We start from the raw sequence: 19,272 nt of genomic DNA on the forward strand, positions 1-19,272 counted from the left end.
CTAGGTGTTCTTTTAACCAATTTTAAAAAACTTTCAAAAATTCATTTATTTTTCGATTGCATTGTCTCCAATTTCAATCAAAAGATTGACTAAAATCATTCGTTGTTATTATTATTCGTTAAAGTCATTATTCATTAAAGTCTAGCTTGCTATCAGAAAAATGCCCACTGATAAAAGTGCAAATAGAATTTTCCTTTTGACGAACATCCTTTTGCTTGCGCCACTCTTCCAGCAGGGCAGCATTGGAAATCGAGGTATTGCTCCCTAAAAAATGAAATTTCTCAAAAAACCGCAGAAAACGCACATAGAGACTACCTGATATGAGTTAGGAATTGAACACACTACAACATGGATATAAACACTTACTGAACAAATTTAAACAAATTGTTGTAGCTCTATTTAAAGTTGAAAATTTTTTCAAACAACTACATGTTGACACCACTTGCTAAATGTACAAATTGTTAGAAATAGGCGCACACAATAAACAATATATTAATAACAACACATAATAAAAACCTAAAGATTGATTATCCATTTATATTTATTTTGGAATAAATATTCCTAGTCGTGTTAGTTGTGAACCCATTTCAATGTCTTCGATATATTCAATAAAGTGTTCAATGTTAAATATGAAAAGGGAGATTTTTCGTTCTCTCTCTAAATATTTTGAGTGGGAATTTATCAAAAAAAATTTATGAAAAACAAACGGGATTCCCTTTTTTCCTATCTACACATTCCAATTTACAAAAACAAGTGGAAAAGTAAAAGTGAAAGTAAATATTAAAAGTCGGCTGTAAATATTTGCTATTATTAATATATTTTTTCTTTTTACAGTTGCTTTTTTTAATTTGGTACATTTTGTCCTCTATAGTTTTCGTTATAATGTTTTTCATCTATTTGTTTAATTCTGCCTGCATTCCTATAGGGACTTTTAGATATGGAGGGTGTTATGGTTTGTATATTTTGTGTCAATTTCATAACTTTGTCTGTTCTTGTTAAGTTTTTTAATTATATTTAGATTTATCACCTGTGAGTTATAGATAGGTGTGCCTGCGTAAAGTAAATGTGAGCTGTAAAAGCAATGCAAAGCCAAAAATAACGGAAAAATCGAGTTTGTTCTAAGAAAAAGAACAAAACAAAGTAGGAAAAAAAATTGTAGAGTTTCTTGACAGTCTCAAAAGTGTGTAAACTTGGAATTAGTTAGTTTCTTGTATATTTAATATTTTTAATTTGTTTTTTGATTTATAAGTAAAATAAATATTGTTTAATTATATTTTATAAAAAAATTGCGTTTAATTAGCAAAAAACCCTTAATTTTTACCTTTAAATTATTTCACAGTGTGTAAACAGTTTCTTGACAAACTGTAGTTTTATTGTCTTATGTGTAAAAAATTGTTTCTACTCTTGTTTTCCTATAATAGTTCGTATTTTTTTGTGAAGGAGTTCTATATCTGCTACTCCTGTTTTGGTCGTTGTTATATCAATTTTTATTTTTTCAGTATTTAAACTTTCAAAGAGTTTCTCATAAACTCTGAGTCCTTTTCTGCTTTAAATTTCTGTGGTTTTCCCGCCTATCTACTTGCAACAGAACTTCTTTCCTTTTTATAGTAATGGCGAATATGTGACGATTTTGAAATTAGTTCCCAGGACATACTCACCCCTTTTTGTCAATGCTGCATTGAAAGCTAGAACTTCCGGTTTCGACCTATGTACATGACGAGAAGTGGTCTCCTTGATCCTTTTGAAATATTACTGTGCCGAAACCTAAAATAGAGGCGACAGAGTTGCTGCGGCTAGCTCAAAGAGTTTGTGTGTCCCATCAAACTTATGATTTGTGATTGCCCGACCAAGGAGAAGGGTGTATGGTCCATGTGTTAAGCCAACGATATACCTGGGACCACCTATGACGACCACTGACTCCACTGAATTTTCAACCACGTTACACCGTTACCGTTCGACCACCGGCTCGAGTTCAAAGGTCAAACGTCAAGGTCTATTAATTCCCGTTCGACCTGACCGCCCTTGACTCTTCTTGCATTCCAGACGTTTTCGCTATTGCGAAGAGTGGGGATTTTACTCCTCACAACTTTACTGCATCTCAGCTATGCAGCAACATCATCGTTACCTATGCAGAGCATCTACGTAAGCTCTCCACTCTAGTTCGCTCCACAATTATTTCAATTCTCGCTTATGCATGCTGCCAAACTTCGTAAGAAAAAAAACAAATAATCGTTTTAATTCGCTACAACATTAAAGTCGTCGTTTATTTTCGCAAATACAGAAAATAAAAAAGATTATTACCCCAACATTTAAGTAATCTGCTATGTCTTCAAACAATAGCTATGTCGTCAAAAAGAAAAAGTGACCACTTTTATTTAGGCACTTTCTTTAACTTTTAATGCTCTCTATGTTAGATCATTAAACAAAAATAAAGTAAAATAGGTGTGATATTTTATTATCATAACAGCGAACATATAACATATATCAAATTTGGTATAACAGTTTTAATTTTAACTGTGATTTCTTTAAATTGGTCCACCAGTATTATCTAAATCATCCTTTGCTGTCGATAAAACCTTCCCTTCATCTGAATCATCATTAACTGGTAGTCCTTTATTCCATGTCTGTATTTCTGCGGTCCCGAAAAGTTGATAAAATAGATACGTCAGAATTGAAATAATTGCGGAGACTTCAAATACTCTTCGCCATTGATCAATGGAATCCTAAAAATACAAAATTTTATTTTAAATTAAGAATTAAATCTGAATGGAAGCGGACGGATTTTTAAAAACGTTTCCAATAAGTAATATGTAAGAATCTGTTTAGGAAAAGACCATGTTGGGACTGCAATAAGTCCTTACTATTTATATTATTTTCGTATAAATTCATTCATTCATGGTAATATCAACTGCATTTATTAGTTATGTTATCATTTATCAAATTTCTTTTAGGAGAATAGGGTTTAACTAGGCGATTACATAATGTTATTGGACACAAAAAAGGAAAAAAACAACTTCAACCATGTTCTTACCAAATTTAAGACTCGTTAAGACAAAAAACAACAAAACTAGTGAGTACTGAACTAAAACCATTTATATTCGAAACCAACAAAGGTACATTTTGTTCAAATATTTTTATAGATTATTGCTTTGTCATAATAGTCATAATGTCCCGACCCGGACCGGACCTACATATAAACATCTCGCAATGAAGGCTTTAGATTAAAGAAAGATTAGTTTTGCATAGAAACGAACGGACGGACGGACATGGTTACATCAACCTGGATGTTAATACCGATGAAAATATATGTGTATTTCGGAGAAGCCCCGAGCGCGACTTTTCTTCCACTTCAGCGTCCATATTGTCCAGCAGAGAACTGGAAGGGTGGCATTTTTTGCCACTCGACTCACACTCAACAATTTTGAGTGCGGGTGCCACTCACCACGCACATCGCGGGTACTTACAAACACCCAGTAAAAAAGCCTACATGTGCAGGCAAGCACCCGGTTGTGCGCGCACCCGAATCAGTACTGCACTCTGCGTCGCGGGTGCCGCTCATACTCGCCACTTATAATGGAGGATGGAGAAGACAAAAAATCAAAAAACACATGTGCCTAAAAAGAGATGATAGGCAAAACACTCATGGGTTTCCCGTTAAACACATGGGTGTTTCCAAAAACACTTGTGTGTTTCTAAAAATACTTGAGTGTCTCGTAGACAGTCGAGTCAAAGACACGATGCGTAACGTGAGTGCTTGTGTCTTTGGTGGAGTGTCTCGACCGTTAATTGCGTCTTCTTTGTTTTTCCTTCTTATACATTTTATATTAGTTCTTAATATTTGCTTCCTTTTTCTTTTTGTTTTTAATAAATGTATAATTTTTTTTTAAATAATAAAAAAAAACAATTAAATATTTAATTATAAGTATTATTTAATAATATATAAGATTGTTATTTGTTAAGACATAAGATGCAAAGGTTGCAAAATTCTTAAAATGTGAGAAAAATAAAGTTCCTCTTTAATGTGTTTTAAAATATTTAATATATACTTTTTATGCCCACTTTGTTTTTATTAAAAAATCAGCAAATACCGTCATTAGTTTTAAATACTTTTTGTGTTCGAAATCTGTGGTACCCATTGAGTACATCAAAAAGCAAAAACATGTGCACGACCTTTTTTTTGGGTGTTTCCTTTCACCCTTCATTTCTTAGACCGTCACAACCGCCACCCATACAAATTTTATGAGTACAAAAAATGACCTGCTGCCGATCTTGCTTGTGCGTCACCCACCCAAAACCGTATTGCACAGCAGGCACAGGATGGGTTTTTACTCGTACCAATAACACCACGTCGACAAAACACTCGGATATTTTTTATTGCCCAAAGTAGGGTGTCGAAAAACACACGGATGCCTAGGGTGCCAGTGTTTAGCGGGTGTACTTAAAGTGCCAGTGGCAAAGACACTAGAATAACAAGATGCGTAACGGCCATACATTGGTTTGGCACTATGCACCCACTTTTTTGGTGACGGCCAAAATTGCTCTCTTTCCGCTCGCTCACGCTGAGAGCATAAGAAATCTAAAAATAGAATTTGTTTGTGTGAGTAAAAACAAAAGACGAGAACGCGTATATGTGCGCGTGTTGTGCTAGAAGACGATTTTCGGGCCGAAATCAATACTGATCGAAGAAATGAATTTACATTGTACATATTAGGGTAGTTTTATGCCAATTTCGTAGCAATATGATAAAAAAAATAATTATTAAAAATTCACGCCCTGAAATTATAATTTTAAAGCTTTTTAAATTCGTTTGTTAAAATCGCCTCTCGAATTAGCTACCGTTTACATATTTATATTTATGTTGATAATTATTTATGAGTAAAATGTGTAATAATCGGTACCCAGGGAACACCACGGGGAGGCCATTACAATTGTAATGGGGTCTTATATTTACGTATATGACCTTCGAGTCGACTTGAAATATTTTTATGTTTAACATTAAAACATTTCCATATTCCCCAATTAAGTTATTTTTCTAACTATTGTTTTTTATTATATATTGCTCGATTTTTCAGTCGTCAGTTATTTAAATAACGCTATTTTTTTTTATTTATGAGATAGAATGCTGAGCTTAGCTTGCTTTTTTTGTCTATCAGCTATCACAGTCCACTTCCAATGCTTAAAAAGCAAAACTTTTATAAGTTTGTTTAAAAGATCTGTTCTATGTGCATAACATTCATTATTTTCATAAAACCATAATGAGAAGGCACTAATTTCAATTGTGCACTTAATGCATTGCTCAACAATAATCTTTTTTAATACACATTTGTTTTTTGTTATTTTTAAAAACATTTTCGAAAGCTTTAATGTGTATTTTGCAAATATTAAAAAATAAATCAGATGGTGCCTTTAATTTCCCGAAGTCGGATTCTATTGAGTAGTTTTTCTCATGTATAAAAAGCTCTGATGGAGCTGTTAAATGCTCGGTTTCTTTTAAAATTACCGATCTGCATTTATCGCAACAACAAGTCACATCAAAGACACTAGAATTATTCTGGTGTCTTTGTTTTTGTCATATCTTGAGGCACGAAGTGCGGACACAAGCACTCAACAATCATTGCCTTAGTTTTTTATTTTTCACACGCCGCAAGCTGAATACTCTTATGACAAATATTCTAATTTAAAGTCATTTTTGAAATTTATTTTGTGATGGTATGTACATAGATTTGGCTATTTCTAATCTATTTTCAAATAATAATAACGTTAAGGCAATGCAAACAAGAATTTTTCGCATAGTGCCAATTGATCAAAAATAATACAGATTTAAAGTCTAAGAACTTCTAAGGTGAAAGGCATATTTTGTCAAATTTACAATGCATGAGCATACATGTGCCCACATAAAGTTGTCTGCTATCACTGTATGCGTAGAAAAGATCGGTTCGCTGTAGTGCTCTCTCGCTCTCTAACAAAAATTCGAGAGAGCCTGGAGCCACCTCTAGAGCCACGGCGAAAAAATCGTGTGACAAAAAATCGTATGGCGTTACGCATCTTGTTATTCTAGTGTCTTTGCCAGTGCCGTGCTGCAGTTCTCTGTTGTCCAGCACAGCACTGCGTGTTGTTCCTTTTATCGTTCTCACCAGACTAATTTACTCAAGCGTCGCCCTCTCGATGCTTTTCTTCTATTCCTCAACTGCACTCAATTATTTCACCCTTACTTCGCTTCCACGAAACTCTTACCAAAACAACAACAGGCGCCATGCTCATTTATGCTCACTTAACAACAACGGAACGCTTTCCGTGAATTTAATTATTCGCTGCTCATTCTTAACATAACAGATCAATAACATAATTTCGGTTACATTAAAACAATAATTTAAATAATACGTTAGATCTACTCAATCTTTCACATATACTTTATATTGTCCAAAATGTATTCCTTACTGCTTTTAAATTGTCAGAAATCCTTTCTAAGGGTATCTCTATCGGTATAAATGTCTATAGGTAATATTAAATTTTCCAAATCCTTATTATAATGACTTTCTTCTCTATTTTTTTTATTTCTTTGAACAATAGAAACTTATTTGAAGAGTTTCTCCAGATATCAGCAACATTGACTTCCTCGAACACCAGAGGAAGTCTGGCAGATACTCATGGCAGAAGTGTTAGTGGATTCACGAGAGCACGGTTTAAAAAAGATCCTGCGACATGAAGATGTCCGAACGTAACAAACATTAAAACCAGATGTTCACACATGAACACGAATATATTTAAAGACTTACAATTTTGGGCTCCGTTCATATCTTATGTAAATGAATCGAGAGCGATAAATTATATTTAGGATTTTGTTATCTAAGGCGACATGGGTGCATTGCTCAAAAACATGTAATTTAAGTGCACACTACATGAGTCAGTCACTTGAGATCGTTCCCCGCCTCCTAAAATAGTCCCTTAGTGGGAGACCACAGATAAGGTCCTCGCCGCTCAAGATAGGCAGATGTGCCCGAGCGTGGGACCTCGATAAGGCGGGGACTATTTACGTAGGCCTCTGCGTAGGCCATTTACTTTAAGATGCGATTCTCATGTCACCTATTTAAAACGAAGATATTTCCAAATAAAATCAGTTTCTTACAAAAACTCAACGAGTAAAGTCTTCTTATTTGGGATTTTACATTTGGTCAATCGAGCCTTTAATCGACTCTGCAGTTTCCCCCTACCAAAGGTAAGGAACTCAGAGAAAGGCCAGCTCCTTTAAGCATCTTACAGCTAAAGGTAGCAAAAATAAGTAACTCTTGTTTCCCCCTACCAAAGGTAAGGAACAGAGTATAAATATAAAAAGCAAAAGATACAAAAGAATCTTTTATGTTTTAAAACAAGCACCTTATAGTCTATAGCTAAAGGTTGCTTTGTGTACCATTATAAATTGTGGTAAGGCGTGCTTGAGGCCATACATCAGCAATTGTGAAATTAAAAAGTGCATAACAAAAGTGCCTTATAAATGCTCTAATAGCATTAAATCAGCTCATAAATAGAGTGCAGTGTATATGCCATAAGAGCATAAATTAAATAAAAAGTGCCTGAAAACAGTGCCTTATAAATGCTCTAATAGCATTAAATCAGCTCATAAATAGAGTGCAGTGTATATGCCAAAAGAGCATAAATGCCGAAATAAATGGCTAAAAAACAAAAAATCTGACTGGACTACAAAAATAATAAAACGTGCAAAAAAAAAAAAAATCATCTTTAAACATCGACGGAGCCTTAAAGAAGAGAAGGAAGTCAAATTCAAAGGAGCCTCTACCAGCAGCAGAAGCAGCAACAACAGCAGCAGCAGAAGCAGCAACAGCAGTAGCAACAGCAGCAACAACAGCAGCAACAGCAGCAGCAACAACAACGACATCAGCTAAGTCAAAACAAGAATTTTCTGTTTATCCAAACACACATATATATATAAATACATATAAAATACATATACACGTACTATATATATTAAGAAATTACAAAAAATTTTTCAAAATGATGTCAGAAAAGACTATTCAATTCCTTAAGAAGCAGTCCGAAATTATTTTGGAAATTAGAAAGTTGGAAGTAAAACCAACATTAACAGATGTAGAAATTCTAAAATTAAATGAGCTTCAAAAATGTTTCATTGCTAATCATAGCAATTTGTTAAAGATCGGCGTTGTCGATCATGAATATTTTAACGCGAAGCAGTATGATTTAATAATGATGGTGTTAGAAAAAATTAAAAATAAAAATGAAAAAATTAAGGGCGAGTCGGTAGAAAACACTTTCCCTAAATCAAACACTGTCCCTAAATCAAACCCTCCCCCTACATTAAACCTTGAAATGCGTGGTCACCCTGAAAAAGAGGGTATAGCACAAAACAACGCTTTAAAAGTAGAGCAGGCATTTCGTAATAATGTTGGCCAATTTCGAGTATATCTAGAAGATACGTCTAAACTAATAGACAGTAGTCCAGATTTCCTTAAAATAAGGAAAAATAAAATTGAATTTTTATGGCATAAAATAGATAACCTGATTGAACAGGTGAATAGTCATTTTGAGAGTTCGCTATTCGAAGAAGAAATTAGCGAACTTGAATTTGACAAACAAAATATTCTTACAGCCATTAATAGTCGACTCAGTGGCACAATAAATAAAGCTGAAATGTCGACGGTTGTTAAGGCGGAGGAGTTACCAACCCTGCCTAAAATACAGATTCCCACTTTCTTTGGTGATTCCAAAGAATGGGATCTTTTTAATGAACTCTTTACAGAGCTCATACATGTGAGAGAGGATCTCAGTCCTTCTCTCAAATTTAATTATCTAAAGTCAGCATTAAAAGGAGAAGCCAGAAATGTGGTTACTCATTTACTGCTCGGCTCTGGAGAAAATTATGAAGCCACTTGGGAGTTTTTGACCAAGCGATATGAGAATAAAAGAAACATATTCTCAGATCATATGAATAGGCTTATGGATATGCCAAATTTAAATTTAGAATCCAATAAGCAAATAAAGACATTTATTGACACGATTAACGAGTCAATTTATATTATAAAATTAAAGGCACAATTACCAGAAGATGTGGATGCAATTTTCGCTCACATAATTCTTCGGAAATTCAATAAAGAATCACTCAATTTATATGAAAGCCATGTTAAAAAGACAAAAGAAATACAGGCACTTTCTGATGTCATGGACTTTTTAGAGCAAAGGCTCAATTCTATATCATCATTCTCACAGGAAGTAAAACCTGTAAAGAAAATGATTAATAATAACAAGAATAAAAATTATAGTGACAATTGTGCATATTGCAAACTACCAGGGCATTATTTAATTCAATGCCATAAATTTAAAATAATGAATCCAGCAGAACGGTCTGACTGGGTAAGAAAAAATGGGATTTGCCTAAGATGTCTGAGGCATCCGTTTGGTAAAAAATGTATAAGCGAGCAGCTTTGTTCGACTTGTCGTAAACCTCACCACACGTTACTTCACTTTGCAGGTCATAATCCAGAAAAAGTGAATACGTGTAGAACAACAGGTCAAGCCTTGTTGGCCACGGCCTTGATTCAAGTAAAGTCGAGGTATGGAGGCTTTGAACAATTAAGAGCATTGATTGATAGTGGCTCTCAAAGCACAATTATTTCAGAAGAGTCTGCACAGATTCTAAAATTTAAAAAATTTCGGTCTCATACTGAAATAAGTGGAGTATCTTCCACAGGAACGTGCATCTCCAAGCACAAAGCGGTTATTTCGATAAGAAATTCTCCGAAAAATTTAGAAATTGAAGCAATTATTCTCCCAAAACTTATGAAGGCACTTCCAGTCAACACGATTAATGTTGATCAGAAAAAATGGAAGAACTTTAAATTAGCCGACCCCGATTTTAATAAACCGGGTCGCATTGATTTAATCATTGGAGCAGACGTATATACTCACATTCTGCAAAATGGAGTTATAAAAATAGACGGTCTCCTTGGGCAAAAAACTGATTTCGGGTGGATAGTTTCTGGATGTAAAAAATCCAAAGGAAAAGAAACCATTGTAGCCACAACAATAGAAATAAAAGAGTTAGATCGCTACTGGGAAGTGGAAGAAGAAGAAAAAGATGATATCGAGTCTGAAATCTGTGAAAATAAATTTATCAAAACGACAAAAAAAGATTCAGATGGGCGATACATTGTGTCAATTCCATTCAAGGAGGATGTCACCTTAGGAGATTCAAAGAAACAAGCGATAGCTCGTTACATGAATCTGGAGAAAAAACTAAAAAGAAATGAAAAACTTAAGGTTGACTACACTAAATTCATGAATGAATACATGGATTTAGGACACATGATTGAAGTGAGTGATGAAGGCAAATATTTTTTACCGCACCAGGCAGTGATTAGAGATTCAAGCCTTACGACCAAATTGAGAGTAGTTTTTGATGCTTCAGCAAAAACTACGAATAACAAAAGTTTGAACGACATAATGTGGGTTGGGCCACGAGTTCAAAAAGATATTTTTGACATTATTATTAAATGGAGAAAATGGGAATTTGTTGTTTCGGCAGACATTGAAAAGATGTACCGACAAATTAAAATAGATAATAATGATCAAAAATATCAATATATTTTATGGAGAAATTCTCCAAAAGAAAAAATTAAAACATATAAATTAACCACAGTCACTTACGGAACTGCATCTGCACCATATTTGGCTACCAGGGTTCTGGTAGATATTGCAGATAAATGTAAAAACCAAGTTATTAGTGCAATAATTAGGAATGATTTCTATATGGATGACCTAATGACTGGAGCTGATTCGGTAGAAGAAGCTAATAAATTAATAACATTAATTCCCCATGAATTGCAGAAAGTTGGATTCAACTTAAGGAAATGGATTTCCAACAATTCCAAAATATTAACCACTGTGGAGGACACAGGGGACAATAAGGTTCTCAATATTATCGAAAATGAATGTGTTAAAACTTTAGGACTAAAATGGGAACCTCAAAAGGATTTATTTAAGTTCAGCGTAAATTGTAATGATGAATCAAAAAATATAAATAAGCGCGTTGTGTTATCAACGCTAGCAAAAATATTTGATCCGTTAGGATGGTTGGCACCAGTCACGGTTTCAGGAAAACTTTTTATTCAAAAACTTTGGATAAATAAAAGTGAATGGGATCAGGAATTATCCATAGAAGATAAAAATTATTGGGAAAAATATAAAGAAAATTTATTATTGTTAGAGAATATTCGAATCCCAAGGTGGATTAATTCAAACAGTTCTTCAGTCATTCAGATTCACGGATTTGCGGACGCCTCCGAAAAAGCATATGCTGCAGTAGTCTATGCTAAAGTAGGACCTCATGTTAATATAATAGCTAGCAAAAGTAGAGTCAACCCTATAAAAAATAGGAAGACAATTCCCAAACTCGAGCTGTGTGCAGCTCACCTGCTTAGTGAATTAATCCAAAGACTAAAAGGATCAATTGACAATATAATGGAGATCTATGCTTGGAGTGATTCCACGATTACCTTAGCATGGATTAACAGTGGTCAAAGTAAGATCAAATTTATAAAAAGAAGAACGGATGACATTCGGAAATTAAAAAATACTGAATGGAATCATGTTAAGTCAGAGGATAATCCAGCAGATTTAGCATCCAGGGGAGTGGATTCTAACCAGTTGATCAACTGTGATTTTTGGTGGAAAGGTCCGAAATGGCTAGCAGACCCAAAAGAACTTTGGCCTCGGCAGCAGTCTGTAGAAGAACCTGTCTTAATAAATACGGTATTAAATGACAAAATAGATGATCCTATTTACGAATTAATAGAAAGGTATTCCAGTATAGAAAAACTTATACGTATAATAGCATACATAAATAGATTCGTGCAGATGAAAACAAGAAATAAAGCCTATTCATCAATTATTTCAGTAAAGGAGATAAGAATAGCGGAAACAGTTGTTATTAAGAAACAACAAGAATACCAGTTTAGGCAAGAGATAAAGTGCCTTAAAATCAAAAAGGAAATCAAGACAAATAATAAAATATTGTCATTGAATCCATTTTTGGACAAGGATGGGGTTCTAAGAGTTGGAGGAAGATTGCAAAATTCCAATGCAGAATTTAATATTAAACATCCAATCATTTTAGAAAAATGCCACCTAACAAGCTTATTAATAAAAAATGCTCATAAGGAAACATTGCATGGAGGGATAAACCTAATGCGAAACTATATCCAAAGAAAGTATTGGATTTTCGGGTTGAAAAATTCGTTGAAAAAGTATTTAAGAGAATGTGTAACGTGTGCAAGGTATAAACAAAATACAGCTCAGCAAATAATGGGTAACTTGCCAAAATATAGAGTGACGATGACATTCCCGTTTCTTAATACTGGAATAGATTACGCAGGTCCTTATTATGTTAAATGTTCAAAAAATCGTGGCCAAAAAACATTTAAAGGATACGTTGCTGTATTCGTTTGCATGGCCACCAAAGCCATACACTTAGAAATGGTAAGCGATCTAACTTCAGACGCATTTTTAGCAGCACTCAGAAGATTTATTGCTAGACGGGGAAAATGTTCCAATATCTATTCAGACAACGGAACAAATTTTGTAGGAGCTGCAAGAAAATTAGATCAAGAGTTATTTAATGCAATACAAGAAAATATAACGATTGCAGCGCAGCTTGAAAAGGACAGGATTGATTGGCATTTTATTCCCCCGGCAGGACCTCACTTCGGAGGTATTTGGGAAGCTGGAGTTAAGTCAATGAAATACCATTTAAAGCGTATAATCGGCGACACTATTTTGACTTATGAAGAAATGTCAACTCTTTTATGTCAAATAGAAGCATGCTTAAATTCAAGGCCATTATACACTATAGTTAGTGAGAAGGACCAACAAGAAGTTTTAACACCAGGTCATTTTTTAATTGGAAGACCACCTTTAGAAATAGTCGAACCAATGGAAGATGAAAAAATCGGAAATTTGGATAGGTGGAGACTTATCCAAAAAATAAAGAAAGATTTCTGGGTTAAGTGGAAAAGTGAATATTTGCATACGCTCCAGCAAAGGAATAAATGGAAAAAGGAAATTCCTAATATAGAAGAAGGGCAAATAGTTTTATTAAAGGATGAGAATTGTCATCCTGCAAGATGGCCTTTAGGAAAGGTGGAAAAGGTGCATAAGGGGAATGATGATAAGGTCCGAGTGGCTAAAGTAAAGATGCAGGAAGGATATATCACTAGACCCATTACTAAAATTTGTCCCTTGGAAGGAATAAAGTCTGTTGACAAAAATGAGGCTGACCAAGAGCCAAAAAGACGAACTAGAGCGACATCGGGAATGTCCAAGATCGGAATCATTATGGCAATGTTGTTGTTTGTGTTAAGTTGTCAAGTTTCTAGCGCATTACCTAAAGATATAGCACCAAGATATTCTATAGACAAAATAAATAAAACCTCAGCAATATATCTAGACCCGCTAGGAGATGTTGAGATTGTGAGTACTTCTTGGAATTTGGTTATCTATTATAAAATGGATCCATATTTTAAAATGTTAACAAAGGGTAATGCGCTTATACAAAGTATGAGGAAAGTTTGCGAAAGACTTCATAGCTTTGAAGAGCAATGTAGTCTAGTCTTAGATAATATGCAAAGTCAGTTATCGGAACTTGAAGAAAACAATAAATTGTTTATGATGCAGTCTAGATCTAGAAGCAAGCGTGCTCCTTTCGAATTTATGGGTTCCTTGTATCATATTTTATTTGGTATAATGGATGAAGATGATAGAGAGCAATTAGAAGAAAATATGAAGAATTTGTTAGATAACCAGAACAACCTTGATAAACTAATTCAAAAACAAACATCTGTGGTTGATTCAACTTCTAATCTATTAAAGAGAACAACAGAAGATGTTAACTCCAATTTTAGAAGTATGCAAATAAGAATTGAAAACATGACAGAAGTTCTTAAAGAAAATTATTATGTTTATAAGGAATCAATAAAATTCTTTATGATTACGAAACAGCTACACTCATTGATTGAAGAAGGCGAAAAAATTCAAGCAGGCATTATAAGCCTGTTGATTGATATTAATCACGGTAGGCTAAATACAAATATTCTCAGGCCAAATCAGCTTAAAAAAGAAATTGCCAAAATTCAGCAGAGTCTTTCAGAGAACCTAGTAATTCCAGGAAAACGGTCAGGTACGGAACTTAAGGAGGTGTATACACTGTTAACAGCCAGGGGTTTATTCATCGACGATAAATTGATCATTAGTGCAAAAGTGCCTCTGTTTAGCAGGCATCCATCCAAATTGTTCAGGCTTATTCCGGTGCCAATTCGAAATGAAGATCGGATAATAATGGTGCATACAACGTCCGAATATTTAATTTATAATTTTGAGATAGATTCCTATCACATAATGACGGAAGCCACATTAAATCAATGTCAGAAATGGCAACTAAATAAGAGAATATGCAAAGGAAGTTGGCCCTGGAATTCAGCGAATGATAATGCATGTGAGATTCAGCCTCTAAAGCCAGATAAAGCGGCGAACTGCATCTATAAAACAGTAGTCGACTCTAAAAGTTACTGGGTAGAGTTAGAAAAGAAAAGTAGTTGGTTGTTTAAGGTTCCTGCGAATTCAAAAGTCCGTCTGCAATGTACTGGCTCTCAAATTGAATTGTTTGATTTGCCTCAGCAAGGAGTTTTAAGCATTGCGCCATATTGTACGGCAAGAACCGACGATAAAATTCTAGTTGCCCACCATAACATTCAGTCCGAAAGTGAAGAATTATTATCAACACCTTATATAGGAGAAGTTAGTGGAGTGCCGAAGATTATTTGGGATCCGCTGAAACTATCAATATTAAATCATACTGAGGAATTTGAACGATTGAATAATGAAATTAAATTTATGAAAGAGAACCATCAAAAATTGAAAGATTTACATTTCCATCATATTTCCGGACATGCTGGATTAATTATTGCTTTAATACTAATGATAGTATTAATAATATATTTCATACGGAAATGTGCTGTGCAACAAAGAATGCAAGCAATAACCTTTGCAGGTCCGTTGCCAGTACTATAAATATCAATAGTAAATAAACAATAAAATAATATAACAAATAAAAATATACAGTCCACTAATAGAAAATGTACTTCTACATAGAAAAAGCAAAATGTTTAAAATAAGTTAATTAAGTACAAATTGTTGAATTAAAAATAATATAAACCATAATTGTAATCCAATAAAATTAAAAGCCAGAAAAACTAGGCCCATTGAAATCTTAGTTGCAAAATAAATGAACATATATCAAATAAATACAGTCCACTACTGTTATAAATGCAACTAATATACTAATGTACATCTCAGCTTTGCTGGCCCTTTGGCAGAATGTTCACACATGAACACGAATATATTTAAAGACTTACAATTTTGGGCTCCGTTCATATCTTATGTAAATGAATCGAGAGCGATAAATTATATTTAGGATTTTGTTATCTAAGGCGACATGGGTGCATTGCTCAAAAACATGTAATTTAAGTGCACACTACATGAGTCAGTCACTTGAGATCGTTCCCCGCCTCCTAAAATAGTCCCTTAGTGGGAGACCACAGATAAGGTCCTCGCCGCTCAAGATAGGCAGATGTGCCCGAGCGTGGGACCTCGATAAGGCGGGGACTATTTACGTAGGCCTCTGCGTAGGCCATTTACTTTAAGATGCGATTCTCATGTCACCTATTTAAAACGAAGATATTTCCAAATAAAATCAGTTTCTTACAAAAACTCAACGAGTAAAGTCTTCTTATTTGGGATTTTACACCAGATAATGCCTAGCATTTAATAATGACCGAAAGTCATATAATAGCGGTTTAAAAAACATATATTTCAAAACGAACTGAATTCAGTTATTCACGCATTACAAAGCTTGCAGGGCAGATTTTTGCGCTGCCATCTCAATTTTCCAATTAAAACTAAGCCTTGGAAAACGTTATAAATTTAACTTTTTTGGAATAGCGGCGACAACATTAAAAATATTTGGCTCCGAAAAAGGTCGCCGACAACTAGGCTTAGCGATCAAGAAACGAAAAGTGAGTACATAAAAACGACCGACGCTGCCAACAACAACAACATTGTTTAGTATTAGTATCTAAGGAATTCGACTTTGCTGTTAAAAAATCATAAGGATTTCGTTGCTGTAGACATGCTCCCCCGTTGAAAGACTCGCTTTCAACAGAATCATCTACCGGCAGCATACATAACTTTCTGACCGCTCTACAAATGATGCCGGATGCTGGGCAACGCATTGGGGGAAGATTCTTGTCCTTGACCAGCACCAAATCTTCTATGCACAGAGGTCGACTAGAGAGTTAGATATTCCTCACGCCAACGAGCCCAAAACATCTGCTGAAGGTGTGTTACTTTCTCCCATCCGTCTAAACGATTGTAGTTCAGTCAAGCCTGGCACTACAAGCGTCTCAGCAGGTCCGCAAAGAAGACGGCGTGCAGGGGTCAAAACATTAAGGTAGCCTGGTTTCTCTGAAATCGAAACTAAAGGCCGAGAATTAACTATTGCAGAAACTTAACACACGAGGGTACGCAGCTCCTCACAACTGAGAAGCGATGTTCGAACGCAGCGAACAGATGATGCTTAACTGCTACTTCCCACAATCACCCAAACTGTGGTGATCGGGAGGGAATGGTATGCCAATCGATATTATCAGCCAGACAAAATTCAAGACAAAATTCAATGCTAATGGTGTTAATTCCTTCAATTAATTTTTTGCGTTGACAAAGTTTTCGTAGAGTGAAAATAAAACGCTTAAGGGCTCCTAGAAATGAGTTCGTTGTCAAGTCCTGGACATGCTCCAGATGCAATGCCTTGGTGGTGAAACAAATGAAGATGTAGCACTTTTACATTGCGAACACCCACACTTGTAGTAGAAAGGAACACAATTGTCGACTCCAGTAATTGAAAATGTTCGAGATCCTGCCAATTGTTCTTTGGGAAGGTTGCCCATGATAGACTCAATAAGCTGCGGCTTAGTACTAAAACTTTTAACGCATTTGCGAACCACTCTTGAGACAATTATTAACCCGCCAATAGGCCAGGCTTGTCGGCCTGCGTGCAGCTGTGGTTAATGAAAGCTCCGAATAATAGACTGAGTTATATGATGGTGTTTGGCCGAAATCATTGTGTGTCTAGCATAGTTTGAAAGTACCGAATTTTCCAAACGGCTACCAACGCATTTAGTGTCATTCTCATCCAGAAAGGTTAGTAGCGACGCAATAGAGCTTAGGTTTTTGACAATTCCCTTAAATGCAACTCCCTTAATTTTGTCCCACATTTGCGTACGCTGACCCACATTTCCCAAAGCCGATGATGGCAATTACGGTAAATAAATTTGGAGACGTATCCAAATATTCGTTGAATAGCAGGGAATGAATTGCAATTGATATTATTATCAAGATATGGGGATTTACTTAGTAGCAATAATCGTATAATAACACAAGAGGCAGGCCAGCATTTTGAACCTTGTGTAAGAAACAGCGGACCACAAAAGCAAAACATAGATTCCATCAGTTGATTACACTATCTTATCGTAAACCGATGAAAAGGTAGACATAAACATGTAAAAAAAACTTTTCACAAAATCTATTTTTAATTTTTTAATTATTCGGATGCAAGCTTCTTTGACAGACTGTGTATGTAAGCGATAAATGCGCCACTAAACGCTTGCCTGTATGTTTGTCCATGTTTGAAGAGAAGAAAAAAAGTGCTTAAAAAATGACGGGATCGCCTGCGTTACAATTGTCGGTCTGCAAACCTTTATTCTGTAGGCGGTAAACACTGACTTGTTGCCTAATTTTCCAATTAATATTCAACCTAGTTTGGGAAACCTTATAAATATTATTTCTTGTTAATTTGTGCTTAAAATAGCGACGACAACAAAGAAGGTATTTGGATGTAAAAAAGTTCGCCGACAACTATGCTACCTACGGTGACTAGTACTGTGACAACAACAACCACTGCAACTGCAATCACAACAACAACTGGAACGGTAACGTCAGCTCGCTCAATTTCGTCGACGCAAGCATTTGCTCCTACTGAGCCAGCGATCAAAACAAAAACACAATTTAACGGTTCTGCTGCGCTACCAACAAGCCAAAACGTAAACAAGAACGCCGGGTCCACCATACAGACTGGAATGGATCGCTACATAACAATAAAAAGAAAACTTATCCCTCAAAATTACAAAAGTCAACAAACAGAAAACAAATCAAAAATTACACGCGACAATGCTAACACGCTCACTAACAAAACGCCAGAAAACACCAACAGATTTGAGCTGCTGGCAAATTCTACTGATGAAAGTATACAACCGGCAAAGTCACCTAAGAAGGTCAAGCCTCCTCCAATATACATTCGCGAAAAAAGTTCAAGTGCATTAGTGAACAAAATAACCCCACTTATAGGAGAAAACTCATTTTACGTAATACCCTTAAAAAAAGGGAACATAAATGAAACAAAGGTTCAAACTGAAACCGAGGATAGCCATCGTCTACTAACCAAATTCTTGGATGAAGCAGGAAAAAACTTTTATACATACCAACTAAAAAGCGCAAGGGGCCTACAGGTTGTTCTCAAAGGGATTGGACAACTGTTTCGACCACTGAAATCGTAGAAGCGCTCAAGGAAAAGAACTTTAGTACAAAAATGGTCATGAACATACTAAACAAAAATAAGGAACCACAACCAATGTTCAAAATCGAGTTGGAGCCAGAGCGCCAGACACTGAAAAAATGAAGTTCATCCAATCTACAAGTTACAGCTCCTACTGCATCGGCGTATCAAAGTGGAAGAGCCACACAAGCGCAATCGCCCAGTGCAGTGCACTAACAGCCAAGAATATGGCCACACTAAGGCGTACTGTACGCTGAAATCTATTTGCGTAGTCTGTAGTGAAGCTCATAGCACAGCGAACTGCCATAAGAACAAGGAAGACATCTCTGTCAAAATGTGCAGCAACTGCGGTGAAAGTCACACAGCGAACTGGCGTGGCTGTGTAGTATACAAGGAACTAAAGAACCGCCTTAACAAACGCGGAGAATCAATACGCGCTCAGACCACCCACATCGCTCACACTCCGCCACAACCGGGCCCGTCCTCCACTGCACCCCCCCTACACATCGTACCAGTCCTAGCGTTTCCTTCGCTAGTGCCTTAAAATCGGGAATTAAATCTGTGAATCCGCTAACACAAAA

The 19,272-nt window shown here is 35.5% G+C and overlaps 1 protein-coding gene across 5 annotated transcripts in view; it reads right to left on the reverse strand.

Annotated features, from left to right (window-relative positions):
• Positions 1 to 2,441: 2,441 nt before the first annotated feature.
• Positions 2,442 to 19,272, reverse strand: part of MFS17 (Major Facilitator Superfamily Transporter 17) — a 70,644-nt gene continuing 53,813 nt past the window's right edge. For all 5 annotated transcript variants that reach the window (NM_001110894.2, NM_001015096.4, NM_001276229.1 and 2 more), the window contains one exon: positions 2,442 to 2,723. In NM_001110894.2, coding sequence (NP_001104364.2) covers positions 2,666 to 2,723 — 58 coding nt within the window. In that variant the 3' untranslated portion in view covers positions 2,442 to 2,665. The remainder of the gene's footprint in view (positions 2,724 to 19,272) is intronic.

Source organism: Drosophila melanogaster, chromosome 2R (assembly GCF_000001215.4).
Source record: "Drosophila melanogaster chromosome 2R".
In the NCBI taxonomy this organism is placed as follows: Eukaryota; Metazoa; Arthropoda; class Insecta; order Diptera; family Drosophilidae; genus Drosophila; species Drosophila melanogaster.